Below are 19809 nucleotides of genomic sequence, written 5' to 3' on the forward strand. Positions count from 1 at the left end.
GCACCTTTGATGCTGAAGCCTGTTTCTCTTACAAACGAAGGTAGCGATGACCAGGCGACCTCTAGCCCTTGGGTGGAGCAGGGCGAAACTCATTGCGTAGCAAGCTTTCGTACTCCTAAATGGGGTAAAGATATCATGTTCCGCGTTAGTGCGCACCTTGTAACGCTCATGGGGTTTTCCCGACTCTTGTTTTCCATCCGGTTTCAACTAATACCTGTACAACAAGGTATGTAAGGAATGACCTCACTGGATCCATAAGCGGTTCAGGGCAACGAAACTAAACGATGTGTACAGAGTAGCGGCTAAGGAGGAATCTATGAGAGAAGGGCAAGACGGCGAAGCGATCTTCCTCAGGAATCAGGTCAGATGGTGTTCCTTATGTAGAGAATAAAGATGAGTGGTTTCAGTATAATGCGTAGAGTTAGAGCATGTGCTCATCAGTGGAATTGTCTGCCCTAGCATTGGAAACATTCAGTCTTGTCTGTCTGTCTATTTAAAAGTCAATGTCAAGAAGCCCCAGACCAGGAACAGGTTTGGGATGTCACAATGCACAGAGGCATATACCTAATTATATCTTGATGACAACATCCCAGCTATCACTGAAACTAGTAAAGTGATTTAATTATAGCGACAATCTAGGATAGTAACCTATTTATTCTCCTGATTCTACCTACTATTATACAGTCAGTACTAGAGGCATAATTCTCCTAGTAAGGTGAGTGCGCACTAAGTGTGTGACAAGTGACCATACTACAGACTAGCTGCGCCCATGCCTGCATCTATACCCAAACCCTCTGCAGTTATGCCGTACTGTAGCTGCTATATCCATACAATAGTGGTATGCTAATGCATACCACATAGAGTAGCTCGCTGAGCGTCTGTTCCCTGAATGTTTGCTCCATTGAGCGTTTGTATACACGTGCGGTGGAATACATTTTCCTGTCGCTCACATTATACATGACCGTCGCCTGCTTGATCAGCTTTGTTCAATATGGGGGAGAACCCACAGAACAAGAAGAACTTCGAATGGGCCTGGCAAGGAAGCTCTGGGACAAGTGTTACAACTTTCCCACCCTCAGTGTGTGTTGGGTGTCCATCCTTGTCCTGGTTTGATGAAAAGACCTAGCAATATCCGAGACCCGCTATTGCTGGAAAGCGGATCGATGAAAAATGGGCGCATATTTTCTGTTGCGTGTATGGAGTGACATGAAACAAGCAAGGAGGATGGGTTGAAGTATCCGAAATGGTATAAACCGGTCGATCGTTTTGATATTGCTGAGATCCAAGTTCCAGAAGAAGCGCTTCTAGGGCTTCTTGACCGCGCTTTCGCAAGGAGCTTCCTCAAAGAGTAAGATGGCCTGAATCTGTTATGCAAATAAGCTAGGACGACCGAGGTCTGTTCATCTCTGTCGGGTGTTCAATTCACACCAAATTGCTACTGCTACACCTATCCCGATACCAAAGCAGACTAATCAGAGTTACGTGCTGCTCATAAGATGTAGTTATATTTCTGGCAGCGCAAAAAACAATGTAGCCCGATTAACTCAGTTGGTTAGAGTGTCAGACTTGTAAGTTCTTAGTTCTGATTAATAATCCGCCAAACCACCGCTAATGATATCTCAGTTATGGTAAGAGATCTGAAAGTCGCGAGTTCGACCCTCGCATCGGGCGAGTTTCATTTTTGCCCTCTCCATCATACTGATTGCCTACTGAGGTAATGGTGGTCTTTTTTTTCCCATTAGCCTTTGCGCGAGTTTTGAGAGAAAATTATAGATATGCAGGTGATATAGTATGTGAAGTATACCATACAACCCACACACTAACGTACCTTATCGACCATCCAAAATTCAGGCGATACATTCTCCCTACGAGAGAGAGATGTAGGTAGCAAATATTGTCAATGCGCAAAGCAAAGCCTAGCTTGGTACCTTACAAGTCTAAGAACCTCGGAACTTTCCATCTAATGGCCCGATTAACTCAGTTGGCTAGAGTGTCAGACTTGTTCGTACCCCTCTTAGTCATCATCTTCCTTCGCACATTGCTAATTCCCATCCAGTTAATCTGAACGTCGGGGGTTCGAGCCCCCCATCGGGCGCTTTACTTTTTTTCCCCTTTGTTATCTCTGTTCTTTTCAACTTCATCCTTTTTTACTTCACTTACCGTTAGATATCCGTACATCCTCTCGTTTCTCATGTAAGGGAGAGTCTCTGTATCACTCCAGTACTGGTCTTAAAGTCGACCCACTGAGGTTGGAGAAATTGAACCATCCCAGCAGTCCGGCTACAGGTGTCTCGGGTTGTCTCAGTGAATACCTCTCAAGAAGTCAGAGAGAATAATAGTACGGAGTACTCCAGCAGATGACGTTGTCCTACAGGCCTGCCATTTCAGGTGTTGTTGCTAGGCAAAATTCTGCGTCGCGCAGTGATTTCACCCTTCATCCATCCCAAACAGTGTGATATCATCAGGGACATCATAAGTGGTGCTTGGGACCGTATTGCTCTACAGCTTTTACGACAATCATGACAATTGTCTGGGTGCTACCTACACTACGAAATACCATTCGTACTCGAAAGGTTTCTAACTTGGATCTTCAGTGGATAACCACGCTCTTGGGGTGGTCCAATGAACTCCGGTTTGGACTCGGGATATGAAAAGATGGCATTCAGAGAAGCGAACAGTGATGGATGGTACGGCGTAGGATTAGAGTGACTTGCCTCACCGGGGGGAGATCTGATACCGCTGATTTCATCCGATTCCAGCAACATCCACAGCTGTGTCGAGACGAACATCATGGAATCTAGAACCTCGCTAACGATCAAGCGGACATGCCAATCTGCCCTTTTTCGAATATGGTGCCGTTCCCACTTGGGTTTTCTTGGTGCCAATCAATCAGCAAAAGACCCAGCAGGGAGGTAGGAGGCTAACGTCTCCTAGAGCGGTTCCTCTGCGTCATTAGCCTCGTCCGCTGGTACTGTACTGATGGGCCACGAAATTCATCGGAAGGTCGCGAATGCGCCATGAAACTAGTATGTAAGTGTATGACCACATTAGGTTAGGTGCTTCAACTCCAGTCTCCGAGATTTGTCGATGTCGATGTCGACTACTGACGTATTGACAGCTGTAGGCCGCAGATCAGTCAGGATATCCGCGTTGCATTCCCTAGCGAGCGGAAGTTGGCGATGCGCTGACAAAATGACAGACATGAGCGAGGTGGGGGGAAGGTGGCAAAATTACTGCATCTTTTCCCTTTTCTTGTTCTTTTTGTTTTTCCTTTCTTACTTTTCTCTCCACGGTCCACGATCCACGGGCCGAAGGGAAGACCATCGGCTTCTATTGGCTTCGGAAAAGGGTTGCGAAGGACGGGGTGGGAAAGGAACAATATATATTGGACTAGCTTAACTATCTTGGGCGGAGAGGCGAGATTCACCATTTGCCGACATGGCTTGGCCGGGGATTACCAACGTATATTGAACCGTTAACTTTAAAATTGTTGCCATAAGATTCTTTTGAGTATCGCCTCCAGATTTGCATGATGTCCACTGTGTTGACAAACTCAAAGGTTGTGGCTGCGGTAGGTAAGTATCCATACTACGCACACTGATCATCGTTGTCAACAGTTCCGAGCTCCTGGGTCCAAGACATTCAGTCTTCCAATTATTGCAAAATGTCGTAGATAGAGATCGAGATTTCATATTCAATATGCTCATATTTCTATTCATCTACAGGAGTCATTGGCTTCCTGCAGATATACAAGGTAGCATCTCCTCCGAGTATACCTAATGTACCCGTAGGCTGTGGCACAAGCCACATGACATCATTCAGTAACTCCAGACACCCCAGGCTCGTGCTTTTTCTCCACCACCAGAAACGACAAGATGGAAGTCCATCGAAACTTCACCCAGGCTGATGGCGTAGAGCAGCACAGACACAGGCATGTCATCTTCAATTCATGCACAGGAAGCACCAAGAGAAATGAGGGGTCCGATGTACAGCTTCAACCACAGACAGTTCTCTGTTTCATCCACCTGCCTACCTAGGTAGCCTAGGTTATCATCGAGCGAACTGACCAACCGACCCTGACAACCTCACATTGGCTGATCTCTCGGTCTGCCTGATGAATCGTCAGTGCACAATTGTGCAGTACCAATCTGTCTTCGCTATGCGGCCTATCCACCTGTTTTACAGCATAGCTCTAGGCCTCTAACGGCCATGAGCCTGACACTATACTCGATTTGTTGCGGGATACTCTCTGCATGGACTGCTTCCTATTCGTCCCTCAACAGACGAGTTCTCCCCAACGGGTCAAGGAACACTTATCTCGCTTTCAAGCTATTTTGAATACACTGCACGGAGCCATCAGGATCAAACGCGCATTGAACTAATGATTTAGCATGACAACTAAACTCGATTCATTGGCACCTCTAGTCCTATGTTTCTTAGAACGGATAACACAGTTTGCCTGGGTAGGATCATGAATAGCTTCCAGGCACTCATCTCCGCGCGGATAACCATGCAGACAACAATCTCTCAGCAACTTTCTTGAATGCCTGCCTCGACCACCATCTGGGCCTCAGAGACTCCAATTACAACGGATCGACCGCATTGACAGAATTGTTCCCAGTGGTGATCTGCAGGGACGGGTTGCCTCGTCTTGTCGATCGAAAAGCGCCATCAATTTCCTGTGGTCCACTCCCGACCCTCCAGTGACCTCATTCCTGTCCCCCGTAAGACCATCTGGGGGTCCCGCCAACCCATAAGATTGTGGTGGAGCCTGTTATTATTGCCAATCCCAGCCATTCTCAGTGTACAGTGCCCCTAAAAAGGATTAACTACATGACAGCGTCCCGTCGATGGTATTATTACTGACTAGTCCGAGCAAACAGAAAAAAAAGACATCCAATATCCTTTTCCCTTCTTTCTTTTCTTCGTCTAATTTTGTGTCAGTACTGTCGGCTGGACGTCCTGGCCAATGATGTCATCCGATTCGAGCCCCAGAGGACTCTAGTCTCCAGCGATACTGGACGTGGGTATCCCCCCGATTTGAGTATTGATCGATGGTTCGCCTGCCTGTGGGTCCAGATGAGATATGCCAGTCAAGCTCCTTCTTACCCTCTGCCTTTGGGGAATGACTGTCACTGGGACTGTGATCTCATATCAGACCCGAAGGGGGATATATGCCCTTACTCTCGAGAATTACCTTCGAAAATATTGATGCACGAAGATAGAATATTTCAAGTGACATCTGTCTTACCCATTCTGTGTCTGCATCAAAACCCCGTGTCCAAGCCACATCCGTACTAGTCATATCTTGACCCTAGGGTATTTGCGTGTCTTTCCCCTCCTGACACATCCTGTGCTTCGTTTCCTTACTATCCCGTTCATCCTCATCTTGACATCGTCTTGTTCTTCGCTGCTTCTCACGACTTCGAGGCCGTCTAACCGCCTCTCTTTCGTACTTTGTGGCACTTGTCCCCCTTGCTGACTCTCTCGCGGAAAAGGTGAGCAGGCAAAATTTTATCGTGTTCCACTCAAGTTTTCCGTCCCCTCCTCCCGGCATTCTCTCTGTTATTTGTTTCTTGCTGCTGTCGAGGAGCACTAGCAGTGGCAGCAGCAACAGGGGCTGAAGCACATCTGAAACCGTCTACGTCACGTCATTAGCAAGTGACTCGACAACATGGACGACGATGACGATCCTGTCCCTCGCAACCCCCCCATATCACCGGCTGATATGTTGTAGAGTGGCTAAGGCACTGGGAGAATGATAGATATCAACAAGACTGACAGCGTCTCATAGAAAACAACGCAAAGCAAACTCGCGGCCATGCAGCAACCCGAGAACACGGACCCAACTTTCCCCGTTGACGGAGGGGGATGTCGACCTCCGGGCGAGACCCACATAGAAAGCCAACGATCGGTGGATCCTAATATGTCTATTGAAGACTACAACCGCGTTATGCTGCAGTATACCCAGCGACGTATGTCGACCTTCCTGGACATGGGCAATGACAGCGGCCCTCCCCCCAGTCGCAGCAGCCAGAGTAGCGACAGCAGCGGCAATAGTGGTGTCTCAACCAGTGGTGTGCTGGCCCGTCAGGCTGCAGCTCCTACCTCTCTGGGAGCCTCTCACCATCGCAACTCCCAGTCACCCGGTCATCAGCCCGTGAAGCACGCTGGCGAACCGAAGACAGGACTTTGAATCTCCATGTTCGTGGGCCGCGACAACGACTACGGGGTGGTATTGCGAGATCCAATTCCTCTCATATGTCGTTGACCACTAGCCATGATGACGATGATGATGCGATGTGTTTTCTTTCTTCGATGGAAGAAGTGTTGGTGCTTTAATGGGAAGCTTCAATGTCCAGGAACTCTGTTCCTAGTCGATCTTTCCGGCGTTTTGACGAGTTAGCGAGGAAGCGTTCTACAATACTCTAGCGACAGCGAGGCGATCCTTTCCAAGCGTGTTTTCTCGATCTCTGCCGCCGAGATCATCGCCCCCTTTTGATTTTTCCGTACCACTAGAACACGTTTGTTTCCTACACTTGATCCGACGATGCTTATTTTTTCCCTTCTCAGATGCCTCCTGGCATCTTATGCATATGGCGTAGTAGAAACCAACCATCTCCGACAGAATTCACTTTCTCCTTCGAAACCTCTTTCTGAGGTTGATTGGGAATCCCTTCAAGGTGGCTTTATCAAATGGCTCCCCAGTTGCTAACCGTTCCCCCCTTCTACTATGATTTTTCGTCATATTCATTTCTTGTCATTCGTTCGGCCTGAAAGAGGCACCTAACCGTTTCGCACTCACCTATTGATTGTAGCTGTTCGGTGTATGTCTTCATATTCTGACAGCAGGCAGTCAATCAACAAATTTGGTACAACAGCACCTCATCCCAGGATATCTCTGCTGGTCCATGATTCAGCTTCTCAGGAGGAGAGAGAGTTGGATCTTTGTATAAAACACTGTTTTATTACTGCCAGCGTGATTTTTCTGGTCGTTCTGGGTCGAAGGGAACTGGTCTTCCCGTTACTGACTATTTCTTGTTACAATGCTACGACCTTCCTGCTCATAATGTGTTCTCTATGTGACTCGCGGCTACTATTCGTGAATCTAGGGCGGCGCTCGAGGTTTTATGCATGGTATTAATGTCTTATTGGGTCATTCCGGGCTAACTAGGGTCGACGCTGAACCAATTGTAGGTATCGTTTCGAAACGTAGGCCCAGGGGAGGGCTCGAGTTTCTGGTCAATGTAGTCAGTCCCTTGCATGGGCAGGGTGGCCGACTCGACCGATCACTCACCTTGCAGTAAGCATGACCACTAGCCATTGTGACTCTATTCCGGGATGTATGGAAGGGATAAGCATGAACCAACAGCGACAGCTCCGCTCTTGATAGAATCAGAGACTGCGCCTTGTAGAGACACAGGATAGTCGCAGTCATATACCTTAAAGTTGCTGCTTCAATGCCAGAATTGTGATTTTCTCATTCGCTTTCAGATCCCGATCTCTACACTGCCGTCAGAGCAGCTCCCGATGGATCTCACGGACATTCCATTCATACTAGATCGGGATTCAGACAACATTCCATAGAAACAAAATACATGTTCAAAGACGCGGTTATACCACTGACGTCCATCCATACCTGTTTTGGACGTGTGATCCAAACACTGTGGTATGGTTCACAGTTCAATGAAACACCTGCTTCTGCCAACCTTGAACAAGGATAACGACACTTCTACCTGCAATGTCTCGGACAATCGACCCCTTCACCAACTAACCGATTCGACCTTTCACCTTCGCCTTCCCTTCGAAAACCCGCCTCGAACGGTTGTATATTTCTCAGACCTCCTACCTACTCACTCGCGTCTCAATCCAACATAACTCGCCAACGCGCCAACTAAAACCTCGACTCACGAACCGAGTGATTATCAACCAAGATGCGTCCTCTAACTATCCTCTGCGCCCTCTCTGCACTCTCCACCACACTCGCAGTCCCCTTCTCCCACGCATCCAACTCAACCAGCGCATCAAAATCAACCCCATCGTCAACAGGGTCAGCGAGTCTACCCACGCCAACAGTCACCGGACCTAATTCCTGCCCCGCAAACAAATTCAAGCAATGCTGTACAACCCTCAGCCAGGTAGGCGACGACCTCCTCAAGCCATTGGGGATGATCGTTCCGCTCGTGGGCGCCATCGAGCTAAGCTCGATAGTCGGCTTGTCGTGTAAGTTCTTTCCTTTTATGATTCGGTGTATCCAGCCTGTCTGACCGCGTGTGCTGCTGAACAGGCGAGAAAATGCGCGACGCGGCCCCAGAAACCGACTGCGCGAATGCAGTCATGTGCTGTGATTCTTCGGCTGTTGTGAGTGCATTCAATTCCGCGAGGACGGGAATGGAATGAAGGGAATTGGTGAGAGCTGACTTTCTCACAGGGCGGAGGCGATCTCATGCAGACATCCTGCCAGGACTTTGCGCTCGCGAAGAAGCATGAGCGGGAGGCGATCGAGCGCCAGCAGAGGCGGCTTTTGGAGTACCAGCGCATGATAATGTCGCAGTCTGCTACGCCTAGTCCGACGCCAGTCGGCGTCGGGCTGATGGGCTCGTCTTCCTCGAGGGCGAGTGCGACGGCGATGCCGACTAGGGTCTAATGTGGACTTTTGTGATGGATGAAATGAGGGAGGGCATAAAGCGTTCTTCGTGTGGAATAGTATGATGTGGGCGGGCCATGGTGAGGATATCCATTGGCCCGCTGTTCTTCTCCCGAGCGTTCTTTTTCGTGCTTGCAGCCAATTTGTTGCATTTCTTACATTATTCTGATGTGCTATAGCATTATACCGAGTTTGCAAGGTTTGGAGACTGAATTGTAATATTACTTCTCTCCCGCAATTGTGATTGCTGGAGTGTCATACTCGTTCAAAATATATTTCGTGCACCATCAGAATGTAAAGGTAATGTACAGCAGATTCATGACCCGCCTAGTGTTACCTCCAGCCGCGGCCAGACGGCGGGTATCCACCACCATATTGGTTCCACTGACCTGACGTGCCTCGTCCTTGTCCCCCAGGATGAGGCCGAGGAAAGTGATTTGACCCCGAGGGCATCGGTTGTGCCGAGCCCATGTTCCACGGAGGGAACTGTCCTTGTGCGTTAAAAGGTGGCGGAAATGCAGTCGGGTTCATCCCCGAGCCCTGCAGAGGATATTGCATCGATGGCAATGGCGGAGGCCACTGGCCTTGATAATTTGGTGGGCGAGGCGGGGGAGCGCCTGGTGCCATCCGTGGCGGAAACGCAGGTGGACCAGGCGGCACGTTCCCGCCCGGGGGGTAATGCATAGGCGGGGGAGGCGGGGGAGGCGGAGGGCGAGAAGAGTGAAATCCCTGAGGCCCTGTGCTGCTGTACTGGGGGTTTGGGTGTTCAGGGGGTGAATATCGAGGAGGGGACGGTGCGCGTGGAGAATATGACCTCTCTCGGGACCGTGATCTTCGTGGAGAACGGGACCGAGAGTCAAAACGCCGGTCATTAGCTTCATGTCTGCGCGGAGCCGATCGGCTCCGCGAGCTTGAGCTCCTCCATCGGCTGTCGTCACTCTCTGAACTGCCACTGTAGCGGCGTCTCCTTGACGGGCTGCGGCTGCGGCTGCCACTCCGAGTGCGGTTTCTGGAGCTGCCCTTCGTTCGTCTTTCTTTCATCTGCTGACAAAAGGCATGCGACCATCCGTAGTACGTGTCACCGCCCACGATGTCTCCCGTGGAGCTATCTCGGATAATTGTCTGGCCCATTTCATCAATGTCCACTACTTCGGTCCCTTTCTGCTCTGTTTGTCCCGAGTTGTACATCCGATCGACATCCTTAAGAAATGCCTTGAGCGCCGTCACCAGCTTCTCGTCCGCTGGTCCAGCCAGGAACTGCAAAGGCTTGATGGTATCTGGGCGTATGGGAACCGTCGAATCGGGAATGATGTGCGGGACAAGATTGCCGGCTGGGAGGTCATAATAGGGAGTGGAAGAATCTCCGTGGGACGACGGCATCACAAAAGGGACGTTCTTCTCTACGGGTCGGTTGATCGTGTCCGTGTTGTTCTGCTCCACATCGATGGATGACTTGACTGGCCCAGACACAGCCGAGTTCTTGACAACCTCGCGCAGCTTGTTGACATAGTCGGCACCGTAGTACCCATTTTTCTCCCATATGTCCAGTAGATCGTCTAAGCGCCTGTGGTGTTTTGGGTTCTTGGATCGATCGTAGGATGCAGCGTAACCCAGAAGTTCCACGATATGCGGTTGTAGTGAACCACTCAGGGTGGAGAACGCTGCAGGGGTATCCGTATGGTACTTGGTATGATGGAAAAGATCATTGAGCAGATACAGAATATGCAGCCTCTTCCTTTTTGACGAGGTGCCAGGGCGAGCCTCTGCCGGCTTGGACGTTTGTCCATTCTCCCCGCTGGTAAACGAACTGGACAAAGCAACCAGGTATTTTGCCCAGACACCCACGCGGTTAGATGACGAGACGACATAATTCAAGAGCCATGTCTTGCATTTCTAATACACGTCGGGAGTGAAAAGTTTAGTATTCCAGTAACACCGACGGGCAGGACTCGACAAGTCAAACCTGGATGTTCGCTACGGAGCAATGCGACAGCGCCGTGTCGAGGAGAGTGTGGAAGGCAGTGATTTCATCGCGCGGGACGGAAGTGGGGTCAGGGCGTAAAAGCCCAGCCGAAAAGGATGCCTTTGCAATGGCAACTTGATGAGAGGCCATTGCTGTGGTAAGTAGGAGAGGAACAGGAGAGTTGTCAGCTTGAAGAATATGATTCCAAGCGACGTTTCGGACTCGATTGCGGGATCCGTTCTGTTACACGTGACCTGACTTTACATTGCTCAATAGCTCTCTCACTTCTCAATCCATCTACGCTGAAGGCCTTCAAGGGTGAACGTGGGCGCTCTCAGAGCTCATTTAATATCGCTCACGTCTTTTTTCGGAGGATACATGAATTGAATCCCCAGATGGTTGTAAGTTGTAGAGAATGGCATGATCACCTCGGATGTTGAGGTATAAGCATGCCTCAGGCACTAACAGTTACGAGACACAGTCCAAAAGAAACTCTCAAGGCCACCAACCTCGAGATACAAAGATCCTTTCGATGATATGATTTTCACTGATGAGTCAGGTTCGACAGATTCATCAGCAACAATAATGGACCAAATGGATGCTGTCAACACATGCTAGTTTCGGAATACGAAATTCCGCCATCAGCCCTAAGCCATGACTCGCCGAGAATTGCTTCAACAGCTTCCATGGGCTGCATGGCCCTAAGTATCAGAACGATATGTCTACCTTGGTATTACAGCCACAGCACGCTTCTCGCCGGCCCCGCAATGATTCGTTCGGCTGGATCTCACCATCATCTGCCTGTCGATGGCGTGAGGATGTACCTCCATTACGTGTACTTGGCCAGGAGCATGGTAGTAGGGTGTTAGGATCCGAAAAAGCTACCTTGGATGTCGTATTTGTTGTTGTCACCAAGGTATCTAGAGTACCAGACATGAAGAGTCCAAAGTCACAAGTCGTCTCCATCACTAAGAAGCTCGAGGTACTTATGAAAGAGTGAGACCACTCGGCCCCCGCCTTCCGATCATATGCCGACGAATGTGTAGCAGATGGATGATCTGATCTGACTCTAACCTTCGCGGACCAGCTCCGCCTTCATTTACAACAATTAATTTTCGCTCGCGAGGGACTTTATCCTCCCCTTTTCAAGTTCACGCCACTCTTCCTCCCCTGCCATCATCACTCAAAGTGGGTCATTGTTGATGGATCCCCGCAGTCTCTCTCCACCAGGGTTGCAACTGAGGTTGGATTGCATGTTGTAAGTACCCTGAGAGGCTCAGAGTGATTTATATTTAGGCATGTAGAACCCATGATATGATGTTCATATAATCTCGGCTGTCCCTTGTATTATTCGCATTTTCTCAGACTACAGAATCACTATCGAGTCTCTCTCGATACTACCCACGCGGAACACGCAGAATCCCTCAGTATACACCTCCACCAGCAGCACACTTATTATTTCCGAAACAACCAAACGCGCCTGAAGAAGGCATAACGATCCTGATCCTCTACCTCTGCAACAGAGCCATTCAACGCAAACAACCTTCCTTATTTAAGCTCATCGTCAAAATGTCCGTTTCAATCCCCATCCGTCCAGCAATCCGCCATTTCTCTGTCCGCCGTCCTCCACCAGACACCCGCACTTCCAGATTCATAGCCAGTTCCTGTCTTGTCTCTGCAGTGCTTCTCCCTTTTGTACCTCCGGCGCTGGAGAGCTTCCGCGGCGAAAAGGACAAGACTTATTCAAACAAGTGAACTTTCCCTGTACTCTGAACTCGCCAATTCGCTAATCAGAATACTGATGTTGTCTCAGACCACATCCACCCCTTTGCTTCCATGCTCGTTGAAGTGCACAAACTATGGGGGTTTGACAACTTTCGACTAAGCTACTTTCCCTCAATTTTGGGATCGTTATTACGTCTTCCGGTTTACCCTCCGAGGGCGCTGTCAGCGGGTTACTGGCGGCGTTGACGCAAATATATGAAACGGTCAATGGGACTCTAATAGGGCAGGCCATGCATAGTTGTTGGGCGTTACTGGTGTTCTGGTATTGCTTCTATGGGGTGCAGTGGGATTAATGAATATTCAGTTTGTTTTCAATTACTTTTTTTTTTTTTTTTTTTTTTTTTTTTTTTTTTTGGAAATAAGACACAATATCCGTCTTAAACAAGAACATTAATCCACAATCCAGGCTGATGGTGACCAACTGCATTCACTATTGGATGCATCTGGATGATGACATGATGCCTGTACTCTCACTGGTCTTCGGTAAGAACAGTCATTGGTGGTAGGATGATATATGAGGTGGAGAGAGAGCAGCAAAACACGGAGAATATGGTACATAGCTTATCACATCCATCGACGGTGTATTATTACAACCGTTTAGGTGGCTTCCTCATACATCTTCGTCGGAGGTGCCCTCGCTGAACAAAATCAATACATCGCTCTAGAGTCGGTTGCCCTTCGGAGGTCGAAACGGCTGAGTAGCCTCATATTTCCCTTTCTCGAGTACCCGCTCAGCCTCTGTCTCAGGCTCGTGACGGGTCGGTGCAGGATCATGTCCTGCCTCTGCACTAGGGGAAGCGACATCATCCGCAGCACTCTGGAAGCGAGCCATGTTCGCCCGTTTCAAGCTGGGGTTTTCTGACGGTCCGGTGATCGGCTCGTTGAGAGTAGATTGGCGTCGGTGTTCTGCTTCCATCGCGGCCAGCTGCGCTTTCTTCTTCAATTCTGCTTCATATCTGGATGCACGGTCTGCATTTATTGACTTTTTGGCAAAGTAGTAGGCTCCGCCGCCAGCTGCAGGCTTGTCAGTTGCTGGTACTCTTCGAATAACTTGCAATTGTTGACTAGCGAGGCAAAAATTGAATGGGAAACTTACCGACGCAAAGAGCTCCCCAGCCAACCCTGTTGACATGCCAATGATGAATTGAAGTTAGCAAGGCGTCTCCTTCTCTCTACAATTGCTGAAGGGAACTGTGCAGATAGTATCTGCTCACCAGGTTGATCGAATCTATATCAAGAGAACCCCAACAGAGTCAATGTTAATATTCTTCTCCAGCGATGTCCATTCCTAGAGCAGTACGCACCGTATTCATTTTCAAAATGTGACTTGAACGTGTTGCAATATGTGAAAATTCTAAAGCAGCAGTACCGATGAAGGGAAATCGAAGTACCTACGGTAGCTCGGAGATCTTCACTACGTCAACCGGCCGAAGGCCACTTCCACCTCGACCAATCACCGCAGAGCTCTCGTACTCCGCCACCTGCCTATTGCCTGAGGCTGTCACAGAAGAAAGGCGTCATGCTTCTTTTCCATTTGATTTCTAACATCTCTCATCCTTTATCTTCTCTTCACCCTCATCATCGCCTTCGCTGCGCATTTCGCATCGCTCATCTCGACGCCTCGGTACTCGTCTTAGAGACTCAAGCTGTCTGCCGACTTGCAGCTTATTGAGGAATGACTACCTCCCGAACAGTCACTTTGAGGCGCTGGTAGCCTCATCGAGCATCTGCACTCGTTTCGTTCGTTCACGGAAGATTTCCACACTCTATAGCATAGACGATATATAGCACTCCCTGAATAGAAGAAAACTTTCAAACGTCATGCCTCCTAAACGCAAGGCTACAGACAGTATGGGCCCAGTGACAAAATATGTCTGGATGGAAGGCTGACCATCAGCTAGGCGGTCGGTCAAGCAGGGCTTCGAAACGCGCGACTCCTGTGCCGGGGATTGAGGACGTCGGCAGCAGCGATGAATACTCGGACTATGTGGATGAGAAGGACGATAATCTGAAAGGCAAGCGCTCTCATATTTGTAACAGGCGATGCCAGATTGCTGACAGTCTCTTATACAGATGTCGTGGACAAATTCTCCCTCGAGTCTTTCAGCAACAAGAAAAACCCGTCTGTTTCGAAACACGATCCGAACTTTGGTTACAAAGACTTCTCCTCGCTCGCCCTGAAACCGGACCATGCGAACCGTCCTTTGTGGATTGATCCGCTGAAAGGCACCATCACGCTGGAGAGTTTCTCCCCACTGGCGCCTCAGGCACAAGATTTTCTGACCACGATCGCCGAACCTCTTTCTCGCCCGACGCACTTGCACGAATACCGCTTGACTGGTAACAGTTTGTATGCGGCCGTGTCCGTCGGCCTGCAGCCCACTGACATCATCAACTTCCTTGATCGGTTGTCCAAGACGCCACTGCCAGATACCGTCAAGTCGTTCATTATCGACTTCACCAAGTCCTTCGGAAAGATTAAGGTGGTTTTGAAACACAACCGCTTCTTTGTCGAAAGTACGGACCCTGCGATGCTTCAGATGCTCCTTCAAGATGAGGTTATTGGGCAACAAAGAGTGAATGGTTCTGAGGGGATCATCCAGCAAGCGGCTCCAAAAATGGGTGGGCTTGTGATTCCAGGAACCAAGGATGCTGCTGGTGTACAACAGACTTCGGAGGAAAAGCCAGCGAACGGTGTCCCGGGCCAAGAGCGTAAAGAGGATGATATTCTCCTCGCTATCCGCGATGATGATGACGACGATGAACAAGCCCAAGTGCATAGCTTTGAGATTCCGAACGAAGCTGTGGAGTCTGTCAAAGCGCGTTGCCAGGCCATGGGCTGCCCCGCCCTTGAGGAGTATGATTTCCGAAATGACGAAATAAACCCGACTTTGGATATCGATCTGAAGCCCAATGCCCGAATTCGGAGCTACCAGGAGAAGAGCTTGAGTAAGATGTTCGGTAACGGGCGTGCAAAGAGTGGCATTATCGTTCTGCCATGTGGTGCGGGAAAGACGTTGGTAGGCATCACGGCTGCCTGCACGATCAAAAAGGGGACGATTGTTCTCTGCACGAGCTCCATGTCGGTTGTCCAGTGGAGGAATGAGTTCTTGCGCTGGTCAAATATCGACCCGGGTGACATTGCAATTTTCACCTCCGACAACAAAGAGAAGTTTCGTCGATCCACCGGCATCATTGTGTCGACATATTCAATGGTATCTCAGACAAGAGCTCGGTCGCACGATGCCCAGAAGATGATGGATTGGATGCAATCGCGCGAATGGGGTCTTATGATTCTCGACGAGGTGCACGTCGTGCCAGCTTCCATGTTCCGGAAGGTCACCTCGGCCATTGCGACGCAAAGCAAGCTGGGTTTGACCGCGACTCTGCTGCGTGAGGACGACAAGATCAAGGATTTGAATTTCCTGATTGGACCCAAATTGTATGAGGCTAATTGGATGGAACTTGCTGAGCAAGGTCATATCGCCAAGGTCCAGTGCGCTGAGGTGTGGTGTCCAATGACCACGGAATTCTACACGGAATACATGAGAGAAAAGTCTCGAAAGGCCGCTTTACTCTACATCATGAACCCTCGAAAATTCCAGGCCTGCCAGTTCCTGATTGACTACCACGAAAAACGAGGTGACAAGGTCATTGTGTTCTCTGACAACGTGTACGCTCTTGAACGGTATGCGCTCAAACTAAACAAAGCCTATATCTACGGTGGAACTCCCCAGAATGAACGAATGCGGATCTTGGAAAATTTCCAACACAATGAGCAAGTCAACACAATTTTTCTTTCCAAGATTGGAGACACATCGTTGGATTTGCCGGAAGCCACCTGTCTGATTCAGATCTCCTCACATTACGGTTCCCGACGTCAAGAAGCGCAAAGACTCGGTCGAATCCTGCGAGCTAAGCGCCGTAATGACGAAGGCTTCAATGCTTTCTTCTATTCACTCGTGTCCAAGGACACTGACGAAATGTTCTATTCATCGAAACGGCAAGCTTTCCTCGTTGACCAGGGCTATGCGTTCAAAGTCATCACCCATCTCCAAGGCATCGAAAATCTGGAAGGGCTCGCATATGCCACCCCTGCCGAGCGCCGCGAACTATTACAGGAAGTCATGCTGCAGAACGAGACGTCTGCCGAGGTCGAGAACGTCACGGACGATCTGTTCTCGGAGCGCTCTGGCGGACCGAAGGGTAGGGCCAAGGGTGGTGTTAAGAGGAGCGCAGCGACCCTTAGTGGACTGGCCGGTGGCGAGGATATGGCCTATATTGAGTACAACAAGAGTAGGAACAAGCAATTGAAGGACAAAGCAGGCCACCACCCGCTGTTCAGAAAATTGGAACGTGAACGCCTGAAGCGGAAGAAGGAGCTTCAAGATATTATTCGGTGATTGGCTACGTACAACTCGTGCCATAAAGACTGGAGACTGCAACCTTTCGCGTTCTGAATCAGAATGAACTTAGATCATTTCGAATACATATTATGATAACATAAAGTTCGCGAGTGAGCTGGCCGATCGTTCTATTCTAGCTGGACATTGGAAGTTTCCGTCATGTAACCCTAGGCCTTACCATGGAGACGAATCGTAAGCAACAAGATTGAAACTAGGATCTTTTCGTAGATCTGGAAGCACACGCTTGCTAATTCCTTGAGCATCATGCGCTGCAGCAGCATGAATATGAGGAGTTACCCCACGCTGTCAACTTCACACTACAACAATTGTACGAGATGCTGACATATCAATAACCTCAAATGACGTATTGTCGGCCATCCAAGCCCCGAGATGCCGAACCCCCGCTCGAGCGCAAGAGGAGAATATCATGTTATCAAAGCTCTAGAACAGTCAAATAACAAATAGTGATTGCTTTGATTTGTCCCCGGACGACAAATACAGCTTGATGATCTGCAGGGTCATATGCCGGTTTATTCATGCATCCACCGCGAACGGGGTCTAGATGCATTGATCTTTGTCATCGATTCGTAACATCTCGTTCGTCCGTCTTTCAGAGAAAGGATATATTAGGTCCATTGCGTTTCGGCTCCAGGACAGTGTCGACTGCTGCTTCAGTGTCTGATACACGAGTGAGCTTTTCGGCTGCTGCGGCTAAGCGTACATATTCGAGGTCTTGCCCTACGCGGTACTCTTTTCCATCAACGAACATACCTGGTCCGAGTGTCAGTCGCAACAGCTCAACGATGGCTACGGCAAGGAAGATTCAGTTGTCGACGGCCAACTCGGGCATTTTCAACGTCGAACTGAAGGAGGACTCTGCGCGCGCAGCAAGTGAGGTGCTGCAAGAGGATCTGGAGAAGCACCATATGTTCTTCAACGAGAGCGGATTTCATAGTGAGTCTGCGGGTTGGAGTTCTGATACCGACAGAGCAATTGAAACCTAATATTGCCTTTACTGCTGCACAGATCATATTGTCCACCATATTCTGACGATCTATGCGCTCGGTGCGACGCCGGATGAGATCAGGGCTGCTTATGATCACAATAAGACGTATCAGCGGCCTGTCTTGCCGACCACCCAGAGTGTAGTTGAGTCGATGCATGACAAGACCCAGTTCCAGCAGCACCTCGGCAATGAAAAGCATTTTCCCAATTACTTGGCTTTCTTTCAGCAGGAGATTGAGAAGAAAGGTGTGGCGGATGTGCTTAACGAGTATCTGTTTTCAGGGAGCGAGTGCGCCGAGACTATGCTTGCGCGGCTGTTTGGAGGTGAGTGGACATGCAGACGTTCATGTTGTTCTTCGATTGACACCGATGTCAGGACTCCTTCATCCGCTGATTCACCTTGGATTCGGGCTTGAGTTCGACCAGCCCGCAATTGTCGCTGAGGCTCTCGCACAGACCGCAGTCCATGAGGATTGGATTGGTCGGCTATACCTCCTACCGGTAGAGAAGGCCGCAGGAGGGATCGGCAAGCCGGGAAAGAAAACGATGCTGCAAATCTTGAACGAAATCCGCGCTGATAAGAAACTAGCCGGATCCGTCAAATGGGAAGATGGGAACAAAATCAGAGACGGCGTCTTGAAGCGAGCACCAGATGAGATGATCAAGTATGCAGCACAAGTTTCCGTCTCCGCAGAGCAAATGGAGGAAAAGCTTGCTGAACTCCTCAATCTAGTCGGTAAGTATCGCTGCCCCCAAGAGTTCATACCCGCTTCTATGATGAGCTTCCAGATGCAAGATGGTTAACTATCTGTGCAGCTTACTTTACAGGTGCCGCTCAGCGTCCGCCAAAGCAGGTCAAGCTTGACTTCTTCTTGATGCACTGTGTGACTTCTTCGATATTCCTTTCCAAGATCGTCACTCTTCCGTATCTGGATACCCGCACCAAGCTGCGCGTGCTTGAGTGGAAGGGCCGTGCAGATCTGGTGTTCTACGTATCCCGGGGAGTTCCCAATTTGCTGCTAGAAGAAGTGACTACATATGAAGCTCCGAACGACTGGAAAACAATCTTCCATGAGAGCAGTGTGCACCCGCGCGACGACGGTCATTTGTCCAAGCTTGTCAGAGCTCTAGCAAATGGCGAGAAAGTCTGTCGTCCGTTTGAGGCTCGAGCAGAAGAGCTAGGACTTTTGATTACCGGTGATATGTGGCTGAAGATTGCAAACATGGGTAAGGCAGACACCTGGATACGCTGTACTCTTAAGACCATGTTTCAGGGCTTCGCTGATGACCGTCTTCGCAATAGCTATCGACTCAACCAAAGGTGATCAAATGAATACAATGTGGGTTCGCTCGACAGGGTTCGAAGAGGCATGGAAGGACTTCCACGACCGACCTCGCCTATGAGACTGCGGTCCCATAGAAACTGAGTGTTTTGATATGAATCAATCCATTACGGCCTATACCCCAATTGACAGCGGGCTCGCAGACTGATAAGTAGGCTCCGGTCCTGCAATTCAACTGGCGTTCCATGTCACAACAGCGACTCAATTCAGGATAATTTGTCTATTTACCGAGTACTCTGCAACCTCGGACGTTGAAGTATGGTTTGAGCGATTCGTTAGTCTAGCGTTTAGCTCTAAATCAAGGTGGGTGGGTCTGCCTAGTAGAGCTGCAATAATAAATGTCTTACCCGATTCCCAACAAACGGCAATTGAATCTCCGAGCATGTCCTTACCAGTGCCAAGCTTTGTATGTCATTTTGGATGAGATCGTATGTAGTTAGTGTACTTCTTGGAAAAGACAAATATTTCCGTCATTTCATATCGTTTTCACTGTAAATGTCCTCGATCGAAATACGCAGAAAGGAACCGAAAGTTTGTTGTGTTTTGCGTGACATCACGTGGTGATTACGATTGAACGACAAGTGGGGCGATCCCCAACAGCTTCGGCCGATTTAGAAGGCATCTTACAGTTAATAAGCCGTCATTTTCACATCACTACAC

General features: G+C 49.3%; 6 protein-coding genes and 2 non-coding genes across 8 annotated transcripts; 6 read left to right on the forward strand and 2 right to left on the reverse strand.

Moving 5' to 3' along the window:
• The first annotated feature begins 1533 nt into the window (after positions 1 to 1533).
• On the forward strand, positions 1534 to 1671 carry ALT_t113. The gene is made up of 2 exons: positions 1534 to 1571; positions 1636 to 1671. It is a non-coding gene; the product is annotated as a tRNA-Thr (tRNA).
• Positions 1672 to 1966: 295 nt separating this feature from the next.
• ALT_t114 lies at positions 1967 to 2095 on the forward strand. The gene is made up of 2 exons: positions 1967 to 2004; positions 2060 to 2095. It is a non-coding gene; the product is annotated as a tRNA-Thr (tRNA).
• A 3579-nt stretch (positions 2096 to 5674) lies between these two features.
• Positions 5675 to 6196, forward strand: ALT_6241 (uncharacterized protein; the record flags this gene model as incomplete). The annotated part of the gene is made up of 2 exons (XM_033564596.1): positions 5675 to 5695; positions 5795 to 6196. 2 exons carry the CDS (start codon positions 5675 to 5677, stop codon positions 6194 to 6196), a joined length of 423 nt encoding a protein of 140 aa, XP_033420487.1.
• Positions 6197 to 7934: 1738 nt separating this feature from the next.
• ALT_6242 (uncharacterized protein) lies at positions 7935 to 8647 on the forward strand (the record flags this gene model as incomplete). Its single annotated transcript, XM_033564595.1, has 3 exons — positions 7935 to 8223; positions 8288 to 8361; positions 8432 to 8647. The coding sequence occupies 3 exons, from the start codon at positions 7935 to 7937 to the stop codon at positions 8645 to 8647; spliced, it is 579 nt and encodes a 192-aa protein (XP_033420486.1).
• Positions 8648 to 8980: 333 nt separating this feature from the next.
• On the reverse strand, positions 8981 to 10760 carry ALT_6243 (RNA polymerase II-binding domain-containing protein; the record flags this gene model as incomplete). The annotated part of the gene is made up of 2 exons (XM_089600039.1): positions 8981 to 10540; positions 10611 to 10760. 2 exons carry the CDS (start codon positions 10758 to 10760, stop codon positions 8981 to 8983), a joined length of 1710 nt encoding a protein of 569 aa, XP_089455501.1.
• A 2296-nt stretch (positions 10761 to 13056) lies between these two features.
• ALT_6244 (uncharacterized protein) lies at positions 13057 to 13311 on the reverse strand (the record flags this gene model as incomplete). The annotated part of the gene is made up of 1 exon (XM_089600040.1): positions 13057 to 13311. One exon carries the CDS (start codon positions 13309 to 13311, stop codon positions 13057 to 13059), a length of 255 nt encoding a protein of 84 aa, XP_089455502.1.
• Positions 13312 to 14216: 905 nt separating this feature from the next.
• Positions 14217 to 16798, forward strand: ALT_6245 (TFIIH/NER complex ATPase/helicase subunit SSL2; the record flags this gene model as incomplete). The annotated part of the gene is made up of 3 exons (XM_089600041.1): positions 14217 to 14244; positions 14297 to 14428; positions 14469 to 16798. The coding sequence occupies 3 exons, from the start codon at positions 14217 to 14219 to the stop codon at positions 16796 to 16798; spliced, it is 2490 nt and encodes an 829-aa protein (XP_089455503.1).
• Positions 16799 to 17604: 806 nt separating this feature from the next.
• Positions 17605 to 19210, forward strand: ALT_6246 (questin oxidase family protein; the record flags this gene model as incomplete). The annotated part of the gene is made up of 5 exons (XM_089600042.1): positions 17605 to 17755; positions 17828 to 18130; positions 18183 to 18542; positions 18623 to 19057; positions 19110 to 19210. 5 exons carry the CDS (start codon positions 17605 to 17607, stop codon positions 19208 to 19210), a joined length of 1350 nt encoding a protein of 449 aa, XP_089455504.1.
• Between the last annotated feature and the right edge of the window lie 599 nt (positions 19211 to 19809).

Source organism: Aspergillus lentulus, assembly GCF_001445615.1.
Source record: "Aspergillus lentulus DNA, contig: Alt12, strain: IFM 54703, whole genome shotgun sequence".
Lineage (NCBI taxonomy): Eukaryota > Fungi > Ascomycota > Eurotiomycetes > Eurotiales > Aspergillaceae > Aspergillus > Aspergillus lentulus.